Source organism: Callorhinchus milii, unplaced genomic scaffold, assembly GCF_018977255.1.
Source record: "Callorhinchus milii isolate IMCB2004 unplaced genomic scaffold, IMCB_Cmil_1.0 Scaffold1, whole genome shotgun sequence".
NCBI classification, from domain to species: domain Eukaryota; kingdom Metazoa; phylum Chordata; class Chondrichthyes; order Chimaeriformes; family Callorhinchidae; genus Callorhinchus; species Callorhinchus milii.
The window spans coordinates 85,424,252-85,447,004 of NW_024704742.1; the positions used below are offsets into that span (position 1 = coordinate 85,424,252).

General features: G+C 45.0%; 1 protein-coding gene across 2 annotated transcripts; it reads left to right on the forward strand.

Moving 5' to 3' along the window:
- The first annotated feature begins 1,852 nt into the window (after nucleotides 1–1,852).
- On the forward strand, nucleotides 1,853–22,153 carry ddx58 (DEAD (Asp-Glu-Ala-Asp) box polypeptide 58). 2 transcript variants are annotated; one of them, XM_007906608.2, is made up of 19 exons: nucleotides 1,853–2,098; nucleotides 3,213–3,344; nucleotides 4,176–4,357; nucleotides 5,114–5,264; nucleotides 5,808–5,918; nucleotides 7,324–7,368; nucleotides 7,464–7,577; nucleotides 8,586–8,736; nucleotides 9,023–9,281; nucleotides 9,792–9,954; nucleotides 10,324–10,425; nucleotides 13,468–13,625; nucleotides 14,906–15,041; nucleotides 16,559–16,707; nucleotides 16,835–16,925; nucleotides 18,209–18,379; nucleotides 20,040–20,191; nucleotides 21,266–21,415; nucleotides 21,783–22,153. In XM_007906608.2, exons 1-19 carry the CDS (start codon nucleotides 1,993–1,995, stop codon nucleotides 22,077–22,079), a joined length of 2,820 nt encoding a protein of 939 aa, XP_007904799.1. In that variant the 5' UTR covers nucleotides 1,853–1,992; the 3' UTR covers nucleotides 22,080–22,153. The 2 variants fall into 2 exon arrangements, with proteins under 2 accessions (XP_007904799.1, XP_042188590.1); XM_042332656.1 differs by lacking the exons at nucleotides 1,853–2,098; nucleotides 3,213–3,344; nucleotides 5,114–5,264 and having other exon boundaries at nucleotides 4,249–4,357.
- Nucleotides 22,154–22,753: the final 600 nt, after the last annotated feature.

Sequence of the window (22,753 nt, forward strand, 5' to 3'; positions counted from 1 at the left end):
TAACGATAATCATAGTATATGATATAGCACCTTATCACGTCGTTGAGACGTCTCAAAACGCTTTACAGAATGTATTGTAAAGTAGACTGACTGTATGTTTTGTGCGCAAAATCCACAGCAGTGTCCCACAAACAGTCATGGAGTGAATGACAAAAATTATTATTATTTCTTCTTTTTGGAGGGATTGTTACCCCCTGGAAAGCGATCTGCAAATCGACAAACAACTGGGTTCCTACTTACTAGACTAACAACTAACCTATCGACCAACAACCGGGTACCTACTTCCTGACCATCTGTGACCAGGCCTCCCTATGCCTCTTCGTCCTCGTCGACCTCTCTGTTGCCTTCGATACCGTGGAATACTCTATCCTCCTCCACTGCCTCCTCCTCTCACCTCAACCTTCAAGGTTCTGTCCTTGAATGGTTCAGGTCTTATCTCTCACACCGTCTCCAATTTGTCTCCCCCAACGGTTTCTCTTCCAGACCCGCACTGTCTTGTGTGGTGTTCCTCAGGCCTCTGCCCTCGATCCCCTCCTCTTCAACCTCTACATGCTCTGCATTGGTGACATCATCCGCAGACACGAGGTCAACTTCTATATGTAAATGCATGACACCCAACTCTATCTCTCTGCCATCACCCTTGACAGACTGAGGTCCTGACAGACTGGGACTTGATGTCTGTCAGGCATCAAGTCCTGGATGAGAGCCAACTTTCTACAGCTGACATGTCAGCAAGATTGAGGCCCTCCTGATTGGCTCGCACCAATGGCCCTCAGGGACTAGTAGCATCAGTACCCACAGTTGCACACTCCACCTCACCAAGCCAGTCAGCAACCTGGGCGTCTTGTTCAACCCTCAACTGTCCTTTCTCCCCCATATCTGTGCCATGACCTGCTCTGCCTTCCCCCACCTCTGCAACATTGCCCGACTCCGCCACTGCCTCACCCCTCAGGCCACCGAAACCCTCACACATACCTTCGTCACCTCAAGGCTCGACTCCGGAAACTCCCACCTTGTCGGCCATCCCAGGGCTTCCCTCCACAAGCTGCAGGTCATCCAGAACTCTGCAGCTCGTGTCCTCTCCCGCACCAGGCTCTGTGACCCCATCACTCCCACCCTCGCCCGACTCCACTGGCTCCCCATCCCCCAGAGGATAGAATTCAAAATCCTCATCTTCACTTTCAAGGCCCTCCGTGGCCTTTCCCCCTCCTACATCTCTGACCTGCTGACTCCCTATCAACCTGCTCGCTCCCTCTGCTCAGCGGGCTCCAGCCTACTCCATGTCTCCCGCCCAACCTGCCGTACCATCGGCGGTCGGGCTTTCAGCCTCTCTGCCCCCACCTTCTGCAACTCCATCCCACAATCCCTTCGCTTTGCCCCCTCTCTTGCCTCCTTCAAGGCACGACTCAAGACCCTTCTTTTCAACCGTGCCTTCAGCCACCCTCCTACCCCCTCTGCCCTCCCTTACCCCAACCCTGCCCTCCACGCTCGGGTCCTGATCCCCCGACTGTTCGGAGCCTTGGGACGTCCTCCCGACGTGAAAGGCGCTTTACAATTGTAATGTTGTTGTTGAGTGTGCAATAAGGAAACGGTTTGGAATATTAACGGGTGTTTCTTTGTTGCAGTTTCTATTCCTGGCAAAGGCTGGTTGGCTCTGAGATAAGTTTCACTCTCTGTTTCCTGCTGGGGAGCAGCAGCCAGAAAGGGAGCATGTGATTTACTGGAAGTGGCGTAGGCAGTGAGGGGCGTGAGTCTGTGAAGCAGTGAGGCTGTGAGGCTATAAGGGAGTGAGGCAGTGAGGGAGTGAGGGAGTGAGGCTATAAGGGAGTGAGGCAGTGAGGCTGTGAGGCAGTGAGGCTGTGAGGGAGTGAGGGATTGAGGCTATGAGGCAGTGAGGCTGTGAGGCAGTGAGGGAGTGAGGCAGTGAGGGAGTGAGCGCCTCTGCACTGAGGGCTGAGCGCACACAGCGCCGGTGTCGCACACGGTGGGAGAATGAAGGAAACGGATAAGGATTTGCTGCGCCTCTACAAAACATACATCACCGGCATCGTTCGCCCCTCTTATGTCTTGGCCCATCTCGTAGACTTTATTTCATCCGGTATGTGAGCTTTTGTTGCATTTGCTGGTTTTGTTTGTTTGGGGGTTGAGAGCTGCTTTTATGGGGTTGAACAGCTGTTGCTCAGGGAGTTGTTTTGCTCAGTGCTGATTTTGTGTATCATTGTTGGTAATAAGTTGTTGGTGTGGAGTAAATCGACCCCAGAACAGCACAGGTTTTCAAACAGCATTTAAACCACGGGTTTGTTGTCTTATACCATATTTCAATCGACTGATTCAGATACAGGGCATTGTTTTCATTTAAAAGTTTTCAATTACATTTTAAAATCTTGCAAATAAAAGCAATGCATTGCATCTGAATCGACCAGAAGGGGAGAGGTCGTGTGTCACCTGTTTTTATTACTGTATGTGGTCAGGGAATCAGGTAAATAAGCAGATATCTCTCTCCAGGAAGAGAGTGTGCATTCCTTCTACATGTATGGATATTTGCATGTTCATGTGCTGGTCACAGAGCTGTACAGGGTGTCCACAAAGTCCTGTTACCCCCAGGATTTTTTTTTTGACCCAACAACTGAAATATGTGGAGAAATATGATGATTGTATTTAAGAGTGGTTTACTATATTCAATACAAGTGTTTTGTTGTATTTAGACATCCAGAGGATCAGTGTGTGTGAGCGCCATCGCTTTCATGGCATTTAATGATCCGTCGCCATGCTTAGTGATATATCTTCCATAACATGGATAGAGTGACGAGGTGAAATGCATCTCTGACAACTTGTGTCAGCTCTTCCATAGTGTTATACCACTGTTTTGTAACAGGATCTTGTGGCCACCCTGTAGTTTGGTTTGAATGCTCTTAAATATGATGATGAGGTTTCGCTCCTGTCAGACAACCAACAGTATAAAAGCAATGAAATATCCTAAACCGTTCCCTTCTGAATGAGCAACAAGGCAGTGGGTTCACAGAGATTTCCAGTCGGTCAAGGGAGATTTATTCACTGTTTCTATTTGCTGTGTTGTAACAAGGAGTGCCACTGGGATTGCATAAAAGCAGTTTCTTTCCTTGCTGACATGCACATTTTGTTTGCCTAGACATTCCATCTCTACTGTTTGGATGTATAATGTTAAACTCTCTGCAATCCTCTCTTATTCCCAGCTGACATTGAACAGATTCGATCAGAAGAACAGAAGTCAGTCACCACCTCTGCAGAGCTCTTTCTAGACTGTCTGTTCAAAGTGGAAGAACAAGGCTGGTTTCAAGGATTTTTAGATGGACTTACAGCAGCAGGTTAGTGAGACTTTTATTATGGCTTTAAAGCAATAGGTATAATACATAATGATCATTATTTTACTTCCAATTTAATATTTTATTTAATCTAATCCTAACAATGGGAGACAACAACAACAACAACAACAACAAGATTCCATTTATTGAGCGCCTTTCACGTCGGGAGGACGTCCCAAGGCGCTGTACAACTGGACTCAGGACCCGAGCAAGGGGGAAATGGTCAAGGTGAGGGAAGGGAGGGAGCGAGGAGGGGGTAGAGAGTCGAGAGGGGAGCTGAAGGCACGGTCAAAGAGACGTGGTATTTTACTGGAGTCCCAGCTTATGGACCAGGAAGTTGGAACTCCAGTCCATGCTGAGTTTAGATATCCGGAGGATCGGGCTGTATGGGGAGGCTAGATTGGATCTCGTCTTCCTAGGATTCCTGGAATGGTCCTTTTACACCACCCGCTACTGGTCCTGTGTGTGTATGGCAGAGGGTGGGAAAGGTCAGGCTTGGCTGTGTTGCCCTCCATAGTCGAGTAGTCTGCCAACAGTCACCTACTCTTAACTGAGGGGATACATCCCGTAATTGACCTCTGTCTTGGGTTCTATGCTATCCGCTATTGACGGGTCCTTTTTTTTTCCCTTTCCACCTTTTGGTCAAATGTCTCCACTCAGCAGATAGCGAATACTACCAACCTATTCAGAATGGAAACTTAGTCCTATCATTCAGTTCCCTGTTCTCTCTTTTGGTCCCACAACATTGATTGCTGCCCTGACAGCATTTAGAGGCCGTGACATAAGCTGGATGGCGAGTAAAGTGTTGTGATGCTCTGCACCTTGTGTTTGCAGGTTACACTGGTTTGGCAGAAGCCATTCAAATGGCTGACTTTTCCGAAATTGAGAGCCTTAAAGGACACAAGAAGCTTTTAGAACGTGTCACGCCAACTATTATTAACAATGTAAAACCTCACGAAATTCTTCCTTATATGAACTCATGTCTCCTGCCCAGGGAATGCGAGGAGATCCAACAGGTACCTCCTAAATAATCAGATTGCTTTTCTCTTTCTCTGTCGCACATAAAGTGAAAATTTCAAGACACTACCCTGTGTGGAGGGCTCTATATAAGTGCAAGTTCTTGTTAGCATTTATTCCGTGTAGTACCTGTCAAGTGATTTGAGGAAGAGAGAGAGGGGTTAAAAGCACAAGACATGGAGAATTTTCTGATGGGTGTCTGGAGGTTTATGCAGTAAAACACGAGACATGTTTAAGAGATTTTAACAGCTGTGAAATGTAAGGAAGAGAGAAGTTTTACAAAGCCGATGACAAGAAGAGAAAAAATTAAAAGAATTTTGGAATTTTAGGGCTCAAATTGCATTACAGTGGAAGCCACTTAAGCCAGACACATTGGGTTTCCTTTCTCCACTCGCCTCTGTTTACCAGCAGTAAATGGGAACTTGGTTGTTAGTCAACTGACAGGTAACTTTCCGGCAGTAGTAATCCCACCCAATAAATAAATAATAATAATTTGGTCATTCAATCTACGTCTGTTTGTGGGACATTATTATTATTATCTTAGACGCAGATGCAGCTACTTCTAGTTCTTCATGCAGATTTACACAAAGGTATGAGGGAAGCTTTGCCTTTCTACAGCACCTTCACCTTCCGCTTGTCACAGTTCCGGGTTTGAAAATGTGCCAAATGCGGTGTTTCCTACCGTTTCAAATGCTCGCCTTATTGCACTGAAACCAAAATGAACAGCACTGACTTGATTCAACTCATTTGTGTAGCTCACAACAAACAAGGGCAATGCTGCTGGTGCGGAAAAGCTACTGGAGTGTTTGCAGAGGTCGGACAAAATGACCTTCTACAAAACGTTTACCCTGGCTTTGGAGATGTCCGACAGTGTGGCAGTCACTGACCTGCTGTGTGTAGATTCAGGTAGACTGAAAATGTTGACGGAAAAAATAGTTAAATAATTCAAATTGGTTCCAATCTCTCCACCTGGGGGCTCTTTTCCCCCTATCCTAATCCCAAATGACACTGGCGATCTGTGCATGCACCAGTTTGTAGCATTCGCCAATAAAACACACAGTCACTACACTTGACAGTAGCCTGGAATTCCTCAGTCTGGACACGCTTGCTGGCATTACCCAGGAGCAGTGTTAACCTGACACTCTCTGTGCCCAATGCCACTGATAGTGACAGATAGCTCAGAAGAGGAGCTAGCCATTCTGTCGGGGCAGGATGGCTGAAATTCTGACCTATCGCCCAAGTTCCCGCCTCTTTCTTTATTTTTAAAACAAAATGACAATCTTTTGCTAGGGTCATTGGAACATCACCCAATGTTTTGCCCAGTGTTCCTCCCTCATCCCAATAAACGCTACCTGCTTGTTCCCTGCTGCTGGTGGGATATGTCTGGGGAGGATCAACTACGACAGGAAAGGCACTGTACAAATCTATGTTTTGTGTTGTTTCCTTTAGATGAGATGAGCACAGAGCCTAGTGACTGTAGCAGTTCCTTGATCCATGAACAAGAAATTCACTACATGGAGCAGACAGGCAAGGACGACGCGTGTGAAGCTCCGTATCCAGGCAGGTCTCCCCCGTACCTGCTGTGCCGTGTGTTAGTTCTCGGTCACTCTGCTACCTAGGATAGAGCTCTGTGTCAGTCAGTCTCTGACACTCCCACATACTCAGGGCAGTGATGGAGGGGAACAAGCACAGCCTCAAAGAGAAATATTTTCCTTCATAGATTTTCTTTATTGACGAGAAAATCCACACAGCTTCCAACAGGTCGCTGTGCATTAATGTCCCCCACAGTAACCACACTCAGCACTGAGCTCAATAATACATCTATGTACAACAACAACAAGATTGATTTATAGAGCGCCTTTCAAGTTGGGAGGACGTCCCAAGGCGCTGGACAGTTGGGTCAGGACCCTATCAGGGGAGAAATGGTCAGGGTGAGGGGAGGGAGCGAGGAGGGGGTAGAGAGTCGAGAGGGGAGCTGAAGGCACGGTCAAAGAGAAAGGTCTTGAGACCGGCCTTGAAGGAGGAAAGGGAGGAGGCGGCGAAGGCACTGGGGGATAGAGTTCCAGAGCCTCGGGGCTGAGAGGCTGAAGGCCCGGCCACCGATGGTAGGGCGGTTGGGGCGGGGGATGTGGAGCAGACTGGAGCCAGAGGAATGGAGGGTACGGGCGGGTAAGTAGAGGGATAGTAGGTCGGAGAGGTAAGAGGGAGCAAGGCCGTGAATGGCCTTGTAGGTGAGGATGAGGATGATGTAGATGGGGGAGGGTTGAAAGATCCAGATTGGGGGCCAAAAAGCTAACCACAAAGTATTCACCAATCCACGGCACTTCTAAACATTTAAAATTTCATCTTTACCCCAACTTTCACTCAGTGTGCCCACAAAATATACACTCAATTCATTTTACGGTATATTCTGTGAAGCGCTTTGAGATGTCTCAAAGACGTGATAAGGCACTATATCAAATGCAAGGATTTTGTAAATTATTAAGAGAATTTCTAAAACAAACCTTGTTGCTCAAACCATAGCAGTGTGTGCAGCTGCTTCTGTCACTGGGTGCTGCAGGTGCTTTATAAACTACAGTTTTCTTTCCCCCTGCTTTTTTGGACTCGCCCACTGAGGTTTTAGATAAATGTATTGTTTTATTATTATTATGCTAAACGACAGCAGTGCCCCCAGTCCACATTCTGGGATCACATCCTCTTCCCCTCCCCAAACCCTAGCTCTTGCCAACTAAGAGCCTGATACTTTCCGGCACCGAGGAGAGAATGTGCACTGCATTCCATCCCAGTTAAGGACATTTCCATGCAAATGTGGAACTGGCATTAGTTCGCCTTGGGTATGGAGTTTCTGCATGGCGATGGAGTTTCTACGTGTGTAGGACTCTCACACCCACACACAAACACACATGACGGCTCTCACTACCCAAATGTAAGTAACCTTTCCCCTCTTCCTTACACCGCATCTTAGGTATGAAAGAGGTGATGACTGACTCTACTTCGCTGAAGACACCTGGTAAGTTCCAAAAAAAACATCAACAAACAGCCATGTTTACATGCCCCCTTTCCCGGCTTGGTTAACCCTTTCTCTGCCTCCTGTCATTCCCACAGAGAGACACCAGAAGAACTCCTCTGACGTCAAGGATATGAAGCTGAGGGAATACCAGAAGGAGCTGGCCAGGCCGGGGATCGAAGGGAAAAACACAATCATTTGCGCTCCGACAGGTACGCACTGGGGTGAACAAGCTGCTAAGTGCAGGAGCTGAGTCCACATTTTACATTCACTTCACTTAATATTAGAGACTACTAGCCACCAAGCAAGGATCAAATGAACGTTTTCGATTCTACTGGTGGTTAAATACCTCTCAGTATCTTCTAGCTGTTCACAAAGTCCTGTTACCCCCATGTTTTTTCTTACAGTGCTGACCAACAACTGAAACATGTGGAAGAATAATGATAATTGTATTTAGGAGTACTTCACTGTGTTCAGTACAAGTGTTTAACTGTATTTAGACATGCAGAGGATCAGTGTTTGAGCGCCCTCGTTTTCATGGCAGATAATGATCCGTCACCATGTTTGGTGCGACATCTTCCATAACACGATGGAGTGAGGAGGTGAAATGCATATCTGACAACTTGTTTCAGCTCCTCTGTAGTCTTGTATCACTGTTTTGCAACAGGGAGTAACAGGACTTTGTAGACAATCTGTCTACCTAAATACCCTTTAAATACATTTGACTCTGTTGAAGTCCTTCCCTGTATTATTGATGGAAGAGAAGTGTGTTTGGAGAGTGCCTCGTACTATTCAATCCTTGTCGTGTTCTGTCTGGGCAGGAGGTGGGTAAGTGACCCACTCCCATACCCTCTGCCTGGAATCTCACAGTCCAAACACTGCGTGAAGCTAGGGACCTCTTTTCCTCTCCCACCCCCATCCGCCCCATATCCAGCGTGGGCACATATCCTTCCACCCTGTTCCACAGCAGGTTGCCATTCACACCCATCGCCACTGTTCTGCTCTGTCCTATAAAACCTTTCTGTCATGAGCAAGAAAGGACACGATGAGTACACAGGATGGATTTAACTCGAGCATCAATTAGTCTTGGCTCGTTCACTCCTCCCCAAGTACATCAACGTGCAGTTACAACACGGGCACTTTTGTACAAGTGTAAACTAAATGGTTTTATTTCATCCATTTATTGATTTTGTGAATTTGCTTTTGAAATGACAATCCAGGCTGCGGCAAAACACTAGTCGCCCTGACCATCTGTGAGCATCACCTGAAGGACATGCTCGAAGAGAAGAGGAAGGTTGTCTTCCTGGCAACCACAGTGCCCATCTACCAGCAGCAGAGCCGCCTGTTCACTGACTACTTCCAGAACACCAGGTACCACCTGAACACAACCCCGCCTGAGCGCAACCCCCCACCCCCCGCCCAAGCGCAGCCCCCCCCACCGGCCGAGCGCAGCCCACGCCCGCAGCCTTGGAATCAAACCTGATTCCTCTCGCTTGTGAGCCGAGCACTGTAACTAATCCCAAAGAATGATATAATATTGATACGTTGCTTGCCAGAGACCCAGCTGACCAAAGGAAAAATTATAGAGGAGTCTTGTTTGAAATGATCGCACCTTAGAACTCAATGTGCCTGAATTACCTGTGTCTCTGTCTTGCAGTTACAAAGTGGCTGGGCTGTGTGGTGAGTCTGCGGAGCATGCTCCCGCGCAGATGTTAGTCGAGGTGAACGACATCCTGATCTTCACGCCTCAGATCCTCTTAAACTGTCTCAAGACCAGCACCATCCCATCCCTGTCCATCTTCACCTTGCTGATATTTGATGAATGCCACAACACGGCTAAAAGTCACCCCTACAATGTCCTAATGCAGCAATACCTGGACGCCAAGCTCAGTACAGACTCGGAGCCCTTACCACAGGTGAGTGTCGGCCTACACTCGTGCTTGTTCTGCTCAGCACTGAGCGGAGGTGAAGAAACCGCAGACTCCACTTAAAAGAGAGAAATTATGCCGTTGAGAAATTTTGAATAGGATCGTGACTTAAAGTACAAAAGTCAAATAAATAAGGAAAATCCTGAGGAATCTTTCAATGTACAATATTATTGTATATTTAAGGTCTTTCCTCTTTGATCGTGCCTTTGGTCTTTCCCGCCCACAACCCCCACCCTAACCCCTCCCTTGGCCCCCAGCTCGGCTACAAACCTGGACTGTCCAGTACTTTGGGATGTCCTGCTGACCGGAAAGGCGCTGTATAAATGTTTATTGGTTATTGTATGCATAAATTTTAATGCACGCTGTTCTTTGGTATATTCTGAAATCTATATTTCAAGCTTCACATACCCTTCACATACCAGTATATTCCATGTGAGGGAGGATAGCCTGGGGGTACGTGATCTTGAAATATATTACAGTATTTTTATTATCCTGTAGATCGTTGGATTGACTGCATCGATTGGAGTTGGTGATGCCAAAACTGTCCAGGAAACCATGCAACATATTTTTCAAATTTGTGCCAACCTTGATATGGAAACCATATCCACTGTGAGAGAGAACTTGACTGAGCTGGAGAAGTTTGTCTTTGTTTCAGAGAAACGTAAGTGTATTACTGCGCAATCCTGCTGAAAGTCTGGACTCTTGTCTGGCTACACTGCTGTGAGACGCCTGGGAGAGGTGCAATGTGTGATGCCCCTGAAATCTTGCCCATCAGCCATTTCTGCTCCTGCCCTCTGGCATTCCATTCGGGGTCCCTCCTTCCTCCCTCCTCACCTTGAAAGCCTGCCTGAAAGTCTTACCTTTTCAACTGTGTTTCCAGTCATCTTTTTCCCTCTCCCCCTGCCTCCCCTAACTCGGTTGCCCAGTTAAGTCAACTGTGTGAGCCTTTTAGCCATATTATCATTATTATCCTCTCAGTGTGAATATAAACTGTGTTGTTTAAAACCTTTTTCCTTCTCTTCCTGAGCAGATATTCGAGAAATCGGCTGTCGTGTGAAGGATCCTTTTGCAGATATTATTTTTGGGATCATGGAGCGCATTGAGGAGATGGCCAGGAGTGTCTATAATATTGGTAACTGATACCTTCCTCTGACCCATTCACTTGTGAAACTGCAAATGACAGAGTCCTTCTCAGCAATGCTTCAAATTGAGGATTAATTGCGTAAATAAGCAAAATGTACCGTATTGTTGTTGTTTGAGGGATTGCAGGGTCAAAGATTCCACTCCCAGAGTAACATATCCAATGTGTCGATTAGCGGTTTGTGGTAATCCTTTAAAAAAAAGGTCACTCAATCCATGACTGTTTGTGGGACCCTGCTATGTGCAATTGTTGCATACAGCGTTGCTGTGTGAAACGCTGCCACATTTTGCCCAGAAATATACAGTCAATTTGCTTTACAGTATATTCTAGGAAGCGCTTTATGACGTTGTAAATTCGTGATAAGGCGCTATATCACGGAAACTGCTCTGGTCAAGGTCACAAATGACATCCTGACCAGGGTTCCCTCTGCCTCCTCGATCTCTCCGCTGCTTTTGACACTGTGGACCATTCAATCCTCCTCCACTGCCTCTCCTCCCACCTCAACCTCCAATGTTCTGCCCTTGACTGGTTCAGGTCCTACCTTTCACATCACCTCCACTTCGTCGCAGCAAACGGCTTCTCTTCCAGCCCCCTCACTGTCTCGTGTGGTGTTCCTCAGGGCTCTGTCCTCGGTCCCCTCCTCTTCACCCTCTACATGCTCCCCCTTGGTGACATCATCTGCAGACATGGGGTAAATTTCCATGTTTGCGGATGACATCCAACTCTATCTCTCTGCCTCCACCCTGTTAAGAAAAAAAAACCTTTTCGAGTTCCAATCAAACACAGCCACTGTTTGCAACCAGAGTGGTGTTTATTAAACTCCAGGATCCGTCCAAGTTCCCGATGGGCGTGGGCAAGTAAGCACAATCAATCAGTTCACTAACAGAACAATACTACCGCATAATCCCTCCTCGTGGTCGTCTACTTCTGACTTCTAGCTCTCAGTCTTCCATCCACGATAGGTACTGTCCTGGGCGTGCCGATCTTGGTCTGGCACGGTGTCTTAAGCTTGTGTCCTTCCAATCATGGTGCGGACATTAGGTCACTGGGCCAAAATCATGCTGGGTTCACGTGAACACCCCATGGGGTGTACGTGCCTCAGCACACATACACATTGTCCTTAATTGTCTAAGATAGAGGATTGATCAGTTTAGGGCTGTATCTGGTGCTCATTATTTTGTGGTGTGGGATCATTAGTGCATTCCTTTTAAGTGACTGGTTATTCCTTATCAGTATCCCGGGATGGTACCAAGGTCCTCCAGTTTAAGCAACTTGCTCATTAGTTGCTATTCTTAAGGGTTGCCTTCTGTCGGTTGGCTGGCCCTGTCAGAATCTAGCGACTTATTGCTCAGTTGAGATCCTGTGTTGACCGGTGCCTTGGACCGTTACCTCTGTGGGCTTGTTGTCATTTACTGATAAGAGGTGACCCCCTGCCCCTGTCCATTATTCTTTCAAAAACAGAGAAAACCAGATGTGTCCTATCCCATGACTGTCAGTCCAGTTGCCCCCCACACTTAACTTAAAAGTTAACCCATTCGCAACATCTATTATGATTCTAACATTATACAAAAAGTTAAATCCTAACAACCCTCAACTCCAGGACTACTGGCGTCCTGACCGACTGCCTGTCCAACATCAAGTCCTGGACGAGGGACCACTTTCTCCAACTCATCATCAGCAAGACACTCCTGATTGGCTCACACCAGCGCCTCCGCACCTCGGGCGCTGGCAGCATCAGCCTCCACGGCTGCACATTCAACCTCACAAAGCCAGTCAAACCATGTTTGACCCTGAACTGTCCTTTCTCCTCGACATCTGCGCCATGACCGGCACTGCCTACCACCACCTCCGCTACATTGCCAGACTCTGCCACTGCCTCACCCCTCAGGCTACCGAAACCCTCACCCACTCATTTGGCATATCAAGACTCGATTATGGAAACTCCCTCCTCATTGGCCTTCCCAAGTCTTCTCTTCACAAGCTGCAGATTGTCCAAAGTTCTGCAGCTGATGTACTCTTGCGCACCAGACTCCGTGACCCCATCATTCCCACCCTCGCCCAACTCCACTGTCTCCTCATCCCCCAGAAGATCGAGTTCAAGATCCTTATTCTCAGTTTCAAGGCCATCCATGGCCTTGCCCCCTCCAACCTGCCCGCTCCCTCCGTTCAGTGTACTCCGGTCTGCTCCATGTCTCCCGCCCGACCCACCCTACCATGGTGGCCGGGCTTTCTGCCCCTAGACTTTGGAACTCCATCCCACGGTCCCTTCGCCTCGCTTCCTCCCTTGCCTCCTTCAAGGTCGGTCTCAAGACCCTCTTCGATCATGCCTTCGGTCGACCTCCCACCTCTCTGCCTTCCCCTACCCCATCCCTCCCCCATGTTTGGGTCCTGACCCCTGTCTGTCCAGTGCCTTAGGACGTCCTCCCGATGTGAAAGGCGCTCTATAAATGTAATTTTGTTGTTTATCAAGTGCAAGGATTATTATTATAAGTTGTTATTTGTTATTGTTGTATTGTCTTTAAATGTAATATCGCACAGAATTGTGGAAATCTTTTAATTCAGCCTTAATTTGGAAGTCCGTTTTCCCCAGTTCATAAGCACGACAATGTAACCAGCTTTAAGCAAATCAAAGGGAAGAAGATAATGTAACAATGTATACTGGAAGGATCAGATCAAATGCAGTTTGCTATTGACAAATTTATATCATTGAACTACAAGCACCCAGAGGCCTGAAATTTCTAATTTTCTTCACCTTAAGATCATTATTTTGAAATTTCAAGTTGTGCTCATAATTGGGAAGTTCTTAAATGCAGTCGTATTTTGGAAGCTGTTATTCCAGAATTCTGTGTAATCTAGAATTTTAAGCCAAAACGATCTCCGGGCTAATACCAGGTTGAGTTCCATTATTATTATTGTTGTTATTATATCTCATCTGCACGTGAGTGGCAAAGCACATTGGTCTTGGTGCAGCTGGGGTTGCTGCTTGGAATACAGTTTCATCTTTCACACTGTACACCTTGTTTGACCTTGCAGATACGCTGTCAGGCATTCCCAATCGATCCCGGGGGACACAAAAATATGAGCAGTGGATTGTCGAGATTCAGAAAAAATGCAAAGTGTTGCAAATGGCAGATGTGGAAGAAGAGAGGCGGATCTGTAAGGCTCTCTTCACTTACACTGAACACTTGAGGGTGAGCGAGTTTTCCTTCACTGTAATCAAAGTGTGATCTGTGTCTGCCTGTTCAGTCGGATGCAGTTCAGCAAACCTTGTATTTGATATTGTGCCATCCTTGGGCAACTCAACTTACCCTCCTGCAGCTAACCTCTGTCTCTCCTCTGGCAGTATAATCCCTCCCCCTTTCAAAACCCCACCTTCTCAAGAAACTCTCCCTCGACACCTGCTACCAACATCTCCAGCTACCAACTCATCTCCAATCTGCCCTTCATCTCCCAAGGTGCTGGAGCAAGTTGTTGCCTCCCAACTTCACTCCTTCTTCTTCCACCACTCCCTCTTCAAGTTCCTCCAATCCAGCCCACCCACAGTACTGAGTCTACCCTGGTCCTGTGGAGTCCTGTAGCTTAGTGTTTAAAGCACCCGCCTAACAAACAAGAGGACCCAGGTTCAATGCCCAGGGTGAGCGAAACATTGGGCAAGTTTCCTTACTCCACACGCCTCTGTTTATCTATCAATAAATAGGAACCCGGTTGTTAGTCAATTGGCAGATCACTTTCCCGGAGTAATAATCCCTTAAAAAAAGAATGTTAAAAACATTTGGTCACTCAATCCATGACTGTTTGTGGGACACTGCTGTGTGCAATTGGCTGCTACGTTTTGTCCACAAAATATACAGTCAATATATATTCTGTGAAGCGCTTTGTGATTCTTGAAGTAATAAGACTCTACATCAGAGGCAAGGATTATTATTATCTGCGGGGGACAGACCTGAGCTTGAAGATCAATTGGATTCACTGTAGCAATGCATTCATGTTTTGAACTGTTTTGGTGGTGGAATACAGTGTGACAGTGACATTATGTGGTGGTGCTGGAACTCTCTGAGTCAGAAAGTTGTAGGTTCAAGCTCCATGTCAGGACTTAGAACTTCTACTGTCTAAGACGACACTGGAGTGTGCCGCATTGTTGGAGGTGACATCCTTTGGATGAGATGTTAAACCAAGGTCTCGACTCCCGTTTAGAAGATGTTAAAGATCACACAGCACAGTTCGAAAAGTTAAAGGGGTTTCTCTCTCACGTGGGCCTGGCCAACAATCCCTCAGATAAAATTTGGTCACTCGCTTGTTGACTGTTTGTGGGACATTACTGTGCACAATTGGCTGTCGCATTTCGCCCACAAATATACACCGTATCTTCCTTGAAGTTGCTTTGTGACGAACTTCTGATGTGAAAGGTGCTATACCATATTTAAATATCATAATTATTATTGTTTGGAAATGTATTGTTTCCTCAACACAGAAATATAATGACACTATGATTATCAACGAGGACGCTCGGACCAAAGACGCAGTCGAGTATTTGGACCAATTTATTAACAATGTGAAGGGAGGCGGGTTTGATGAGACTGAACGGGAACTTACAGCACTATTTGAAGGTGAAATCTTCTATCAGTTTAATTACTCCTGATATTTCACATTTTCATTTATATGTAAAGAAAAAATACACATTTAGGGTTTCCCCGTTGATGTAATACATAAATGCGCCTCAGTGTGATACTGATCCAGGCAGCTACAATGGAGCCCTGTGATAATTAATGGTCAGGATCCAGAAGATCCCACAAGGTCACTGCTTTTCTCCATTTATATAAATGCTTTGGAGTCTATTACAGATGATGGTAGAAGCTTACTGATGTTATAAACACAGAGAGGGTCACTGAGAGTGAAGATTGTAACTGCAACTTCAGGACATAGACTAGGAGATTGGGCAGAGAGGTGAGGTTAACCTACATAAATCTTTAAATCTGGTATCGTTGTAGGACACCTCCGCATCCTGTCCATGGCTCTGACATCCTTCCTAAAGTGGGATGACTAAAACTGAACACAGTATTCCAACTTCAGTCTAACTAATGATTTATACAAATGAAGAATTACCTCTCTGTTTTATTTTTTGCCCCTATCTATAAAACCTAGGATCCCATGAGCTTTCTTCAAGGTATTGTCCCCCTGCCTTCCCACCTTTAAAGATATTGTATGTTAACCCCTTGTTCTCTCTGCTCTTCTACTCCTTTTAAATGTTACGATTTAGCGTTCTATTGCTCTCATTGTTATTCCTCCCATTACACATCATCTGTCATTTCTTTGCCCAGGCAACTAGTCTATGTTCTCCAGAAGTTGAAGTTACAATCTTCTTCACTCTTTGCGATGCTCTCTCTTTTTAGGTCGTCAATAACCTTGTAAGCAAAAAAAAAAGAAAAAAGATGTGGTCACGCAATCCACTACTGTGTGTGAGACACTGCTGTGTGCAATTGGCTGCCAAGTTTCGCCCACAAATATACAGTCAATTCACTTTACAGTATATTCTGTGAAGCGCTTAGAGACGTCTCAATTAAATGACAAAGTATAATATGAAATTCAAGAATTATTATTGTACCAGAAATTGTTACAGAAATCAGACTCCAGATCATTTATGTAATTGGAGAAAAGCAGTGGTCGAGGGATCCCACTATTTACATCTCTCCATTCCGACTAACAACAATGTACTTCTGCTCTCTGCTTGATATCCTTAAATCAACCTTCTATCCCTGCTGCCATCTGTCCATTAATGCCACATACTCTATTTATTCTAATAAGCCTTTCATGTGGCACCTTAACAAAAGTCTTCTTTTAAGTAAAAATATCAAGTGGTTTAAATGGGATATTAAAGGAATGTGTTTGGAAAAACTATCTTGGAAGCAATAGGATATAGAAACATCAAATCAGTTCTGCAGAAATCTCATTCACCATTCAGACGGCTTGTTTCAACATTATAGTTGCAATATCAAATGCAAGGTTTATTATTGTTGTTGTGTCCTTCCTATGTGCCCAATGGCTGTTTACCCTGCAAAGCTCTCTACTCATTGAGTCCCATATTGTGGCACGAGTTGGGAATCATTTTTATTTCTTTGTGTCCTAGAAAATAAGCAACGACTGCTTGAGATTGACCAAGAACCGAAATACCATAACCCCAAGCTGAATGAAGTGGAGGCGATCCTGAATGAGGAATACACGAACAAGCCAGACACCAAAACCATCCTCTTCGTCAAAACAAGAGCTCTAGCAGATGTAAGGCATCTCCACATTCATTTATTATGTTCAGGAATTGTATAATACCACCCTCCACCATTGACTAGATATAAACATTGTTAGCATAAACGCCTTCTCAAAAATATTTTTTTCTCTTATTTTTCAGGCATTGAAAAAGTGGATAACTGAAAGCCCTGTGTTAGAGTTCCTACAGCCAGAGTTGTTGTTAGGCCGAGGCAGGAGGGATCACACCCCTGGTACTATATTCTGTGGTGTAGTTGTTGTATTGAACACATTGATACATTCAGTCTCCTGGGAACAAAATCACATTATTGGTGGGGCGACTGATAGGCAGGTCTGCTGGCGGATGTTTTGGACATAGGGACGTTTTTTGGGTCGTTCTCACGCCCACATAAGAATTGCTAGAAGAAAAAAGAACAAGATCCATCCAGTTTGCCTTCCACCATCTTGGCAGTCACATGCACTTGTCATTTGCCAAACTATACACTGTATCACAAGATGTTCTCACCTGTTGCTCTCCGCGCTGCCTCATATTTCCCACTCCGGCTCTCTTCCTGTCGCAGAGCGATGGGAAGAGAGGGAGGCATGATATTTGAAAAGAGTAGCTAGGAATGGAAACCTTCAGTGATTGCCCGACCACCATTTTTTGTTGGTGCCACTCCATTGCTAGTTTCACCACTGGTTCGACGGTTATTCTCAATCATTGAACCATAGATATTTATAGCACAGAAGATGGCCATTCGACCCATTGTGTCTATGCTGGCTCTTTTACAGAGCAGAAATCCTTTCAGTTACACAGGAGGAAGTTCCAATACGTTTACATACCTTATTCCTCTAAGGAAAGGAATCAATATGAAGCAGATAGTGCCTATCCTGAGACAATAGTTTGTATCAAAATAATGATTATTATTATTGTTACACCAGCACTTCCCAGTGTGCAGGAAAACAGCTTTTAAAATATGTTTATGCAATCTTTTTGCTGGAAGTAGATAGTCATCGTGCAAGTGCTCCTCTGGTATTGAATAGATTTAGTCAGTGGCTGGAGTTTAAAAAAAAAATTAAAATCTATTGATTAGTATTGGCTCGATATTGGAGCATCACAATGTACAGAACAGGAAACAGCCACAACAGGATATGTAGCCAAGCCCATTTGCACAAATCGTCTCTCCTTATCTCACATGTTGCCCCATCGCTTTTACCATAAAAAGCTCATCTAAAACTGCTGCTGAATCCATCTACGCTCTCAGCCTCCACAATCTGTCTGGGAAGCTTTCACTAGTTAGCTGCCTCTGCATCAAATCGTTTTATATAAACATTTTTTGCCCACTTCTTTCAGAGTTTAAAATTGGCCCTTGTGGTCCTCTTGAAGAGATTTGGAGTCCAGCTTAACTTTCTTTAAGCTCTGCATTAAATGCAAGGATTATTATTGTTACTGTTATTAACTAGAGGTAGGCAACTGACTCAGTGTTAAAAACTGAATCCAGATTTGATTATGATTATTGACCATTGTGTTTCGCAGCAATGACTCTACCATTACAGAAGGAGGTGCTGACACTATTTAAAGAGTCTTCTGGCACCAAACTCCTGATCGCGACTTCCGTTGCTGATGAAGGGATTGACATTGCTCAGTGCAATCTAGTGCTGCTGTATGAGTATGTGGGCAACGTTATAAAAATGATCCAAACCAGAGGTGGGTACGATGATGATGATAATACATTCTGTGAAGCATTTGTATTTGATATAAAGTCTTATTGCATGGTTGCGTCTCAAAGTATACTGTGAAGTGAATAGACGGTATATTTTGTGGCTCGCCTCCTCCTTTCCACTCTTCAGATTTGAATATGATTATTGCCACCCTGAAAACCTTCCTCTTTGACTGTGCTTACTGTTACCTCCCCCCAGCTCAGCATTTTTCCGCCACTGTTAAGCGCTCTGGAACTCTACCCTACATGAGGGGCACTATATTAATGCAAGGTGTTGTTGTTGAATTGACTGCATATTTTGTGGGCAAAACATCATTGAAGTAAGAAATGTCATCAGGTCAAATGCTCCTCACCCCACCCAATGCTTGTATCCAGTTTCACAAGTAAGTTTACTCTTCAAAGGACTATTTGGCCAGGGCAATGGGAGAGGCTCCTTTCTTTAAATAGTGTCATGGGATCTTTCAGTGGTCACCTGAACAGGCCAGCAGGACTTCAGTCTAATGTCACAGCTGAAAGACAGCAACTGGCAAATTAAATTTAATACAGATAAATGCAAGGCACTACATATAGGATCCCAGAATAAGAAACACATGTACGCCATGGATAGGATAGAACTTGCCAAAAGGGAAGCTGAAAAAGATCTAGGGGTGTTGCGTCATTGCTCACTATGTCAAAGCAATGTAAGACAGCATTAAACAGGGTAAACAGGACGCTGGGCTATGTTGCTAAATCAGTAGAGTTTAGATGTCTAGATGTTATACTCAGGCTGTACAATGCTCTTCTCAGGCTGCACCTTTGATACAGCATACAACAAGATTTCATTTATAGAGCGCCTTTCACGTCGGGAGGACGTCCCAAGGCGCTGGACAGTTGGGTCGGGACCCGAGCAGCGGGGAAACGGTCAGGGTGAGGGGAGGGAAGGAGCGAGGAGAGGGTAGAGTCAAGAGGGGAGCTGAAGGCACGGTCAAAGAGAAAGGTCTTGAGACCGGCCTTGAAGGAGGAAAGGGAGGAGGCGGCGAAAGCACTGGGGAATGGAGTTCCAGAGCCTCGGGGCTGAGAGGCTGAAGGCCCGGCCACCGATGGTAGGGCGGTTGGGGCGGGGGATGTGGAGCAGACCAGAGCCAGAGGAACGGAGGGTACGGGCAGGTAGGTAGGTAGGGGATAGTAGGTCGGAGAGGTAGGAGGGAGCAAGGCCATGAATGGCCTTGTAGGTGAGGATGAGGATCTTGAATTCGATCCTCTGAGGGATGGGGAGCCAGTGGAGGCGAGCGAGGGTGGGAGTGATGTGGTCGCTCAGCATACAGTGCTGATCACGATATAAGGGGGCAGCCCGGGCCTTAGAGGCAGTGCAGAGGAGCGTAACAAGGATATTCCCCAGTGTTAGAGGAAAGAGCAATAACTTATTATTAGGAACCTGGTTGTTAGTTGATTGGTAAATCGCTTTCCATAAGTAATCCCTTCAAAGAAATTTGTGCGCCATTGGCTGCTCCGTTTTGCTGAAATATACAGTCAACTGACTTTAGAGTACATTCTGTGAAGCACTTTGAGATGCCTCAAAGGATTAGTATTTTATTAGTATCAAATGCAAGGATTATTAGTATTGTATTATATTAATTGATTATTGAATTGTACTTGTCATTGTTACAGGCCGGGGACGAGCCGAAGGAAGCAAGTGCATTCTCGTCACGAGTAAGAGAGAAAATGCTGAGAGAGATGAAATCAATTATTTACAAGAAAAGATGATGTACAGAGCTATTCAGCAGGTGCAACAGATGGACAGGACAATGTTTTGCTCCAAGGTAATTGTAAAAGCTGGGAATTGTTTATCAGAACTTGTTTGTTTTCTTAAACTACATATGGCAGCCTAGTTTCAGACTGGCTCAGTTGGTAGCACTTTAGCCTCGGAGTCAGAAGGTTGTGGATTGAAGTCCCATGTCATGGTGATTTTGAACTCGTAGTCTTGAGTTTGCACTGTAGTGCAGTGCTGACATATGCAGCATTATTGGAGGTATCGTCTTTTGGATGAAAAATTAAAACAAGTTCCATTCTACCTGTTCAGATGGATATTAAAGATCCCATTGTACTATTCGAAAAGAGAAGGGAGTTTCTCTCAATGGCCTGGCTGACGATTGTCTCAGTTGGTCACTCACTTTATGGCTGCTGTGCGCACCTAAAAATACATAGTCACTACACTTCAAGATAAAATCTTGTGAGGCAATTTGAGACATCCTAACAACGTGATAAGTTACTATACCAAATGCAAGGATTATTATGTCTTAATCACCCCAGATGTCTTGTGACGATGTTTAATGACTGGCGGGTTACTGAACACCTTGAAATTTGAAGTGATTCCCTAGTCACGCTTGCATATTTTAATGCCATCCTTCGGATGTTAAACCGAGCTCCCGTCTGCCTGTTCAGGTGGATGTTAAAGACCCCACGTCAAAATATTCACTTTACACAAAAATCAACTTTTTTAAAAAAAAAGTATTAAACTTGCAACAGTAACTTGCATTTATATAGCGCACCTCACCCAGGGTAGAGTCCCAGAGCACTTCAAGAACCAAGGCCACCAATTTGTTAATTTTGGGGAGAGAGGTGTGAATTTCAACTCTCCTTGGCTGATCAGCACTAGAAAACAAATATCTAACAGACAAATTTGGAGCCCAACTTACAAAACAAAAATTGCCTGGTTTGAGGCTTTATATAGCCCTGTCACGTAGAATTATGTCGGAGTGCTTTACAGTGATGGGGACGGATGCCAAGCAAGGGAATGAGGGAGGTGACTATAGGCACAGTAGTTAAGTACTGTATCAGTGAGAAGGGAATTTGCTGCAGATTTTTTTTAAGAAACAAAATGTCTTTTCTCCAAGATTAACAGAATTCAAGTAGATGAACAACAGATGCGAGAAAGTACAGCAGCGAAAGTGAGATGTGTAGAGAAATCAAAGGACAGTTATAATCTACTGTGTGCAAAGTGCAAAAAGTATGCCTGCAGCTCTGATTGTATTAGAGTTATAGAGGTAAGTCTGAATTGTATCTGAAATATAATTATTGTTTTAGACGACCAAGAACTACCATATTTATGAATGAATATAGCAGAGGCCTCTTTTATCTGCACAAAGTAGGAAAGAGTTAGGAAGAAAGTAAGTTCAAGAGATTGAGAGGTATTCTCTCCATTGTGCTTGCAACAAATTGCGGAATAAATTCAGTCATTTTGCATTACCAGTTCAGTCGCATCAAGATTCTGGTGATCTTATGCGCAACGTTTTTTGTCAGCATCACAACTCAGTTGTTCCACATATCTTAATCCCCATGTGGATAGTGTTCTACCGTACATAAACAGGCACTGTGAAACCATGTCTAAATCAGTTTCTGTTTTCCTTTCAGGAGTCGCATCATGTGGTTGTTGAGCAATCATTCAAAGAGCGCTATACACATGAACCTCATCCGAAACCAAAACGCTATGGCAACTTTCAGAAAGTGTCAAAATTATATTGCAAAAGTTGCAAGCACGACTGGGGTATCACTGCAAATTTCAAGGTGTTCAATAACTTGCCAGTCATTAAAATCGAAAGCTTTGTCCTTGAGAACGTCACAACATCAGAACAATCCTATGTGAGAAAGTGGATAAAAGTCCCTTTCCTTCTGAAGGTGTTTAACACTGCTGAAGTTGCTGCCGAGTGATTGTGCTGCTTTTAATTTGCTTCCAGAGCCTTGGCATGTCCTCCTGACATGAAAGACTCTACACAAATGTAATTTTGTTGTTCTTGTTATATTTTTGAAATTTAATTTTATGGTCAACTTAAACTTGATTTTAAAATTAATATCTTTTCACACATATATATTTCCAAGGCAAAATAGTGTTTTGACTGTGAATCCTATTATGTCTTCATAAATATCCTACAATAATTACTGGGTAGACTCAAGATGATTGAATGTTGTGCCAGAATGGTTATTAAATTATGTGGATTAGATCCTATCTCTCACACCGACTCCACAAACAGCTTTTCCTCCAGCCCCCACACCGTCTTGTGTGGTGTTCCTCAAGGCTCTGTCCTTGATCCTCTTCTCTTAAACCTGTACATGCTCCCTCTGAGTGACATCTTCCGCAGACATGGGGTCAACTTCCACATGTACACGGATGACACCCAACTCTACCTCCACCCTCAATTCCAGGACAACCGACAGACTGTATATCAGACATCAAATCCTGGATGAGAGCCAACTTTCTACAGCTGGACGTCAGCAAGACCGAGGCTCTCCTGACTGGCTCACACCAGAGCGTCCGCACCTCAGGCACCGGCAGTATCAGCATCCACGATTGCACATTCCACCTCACCAAGCCAGTCAGGAACCTG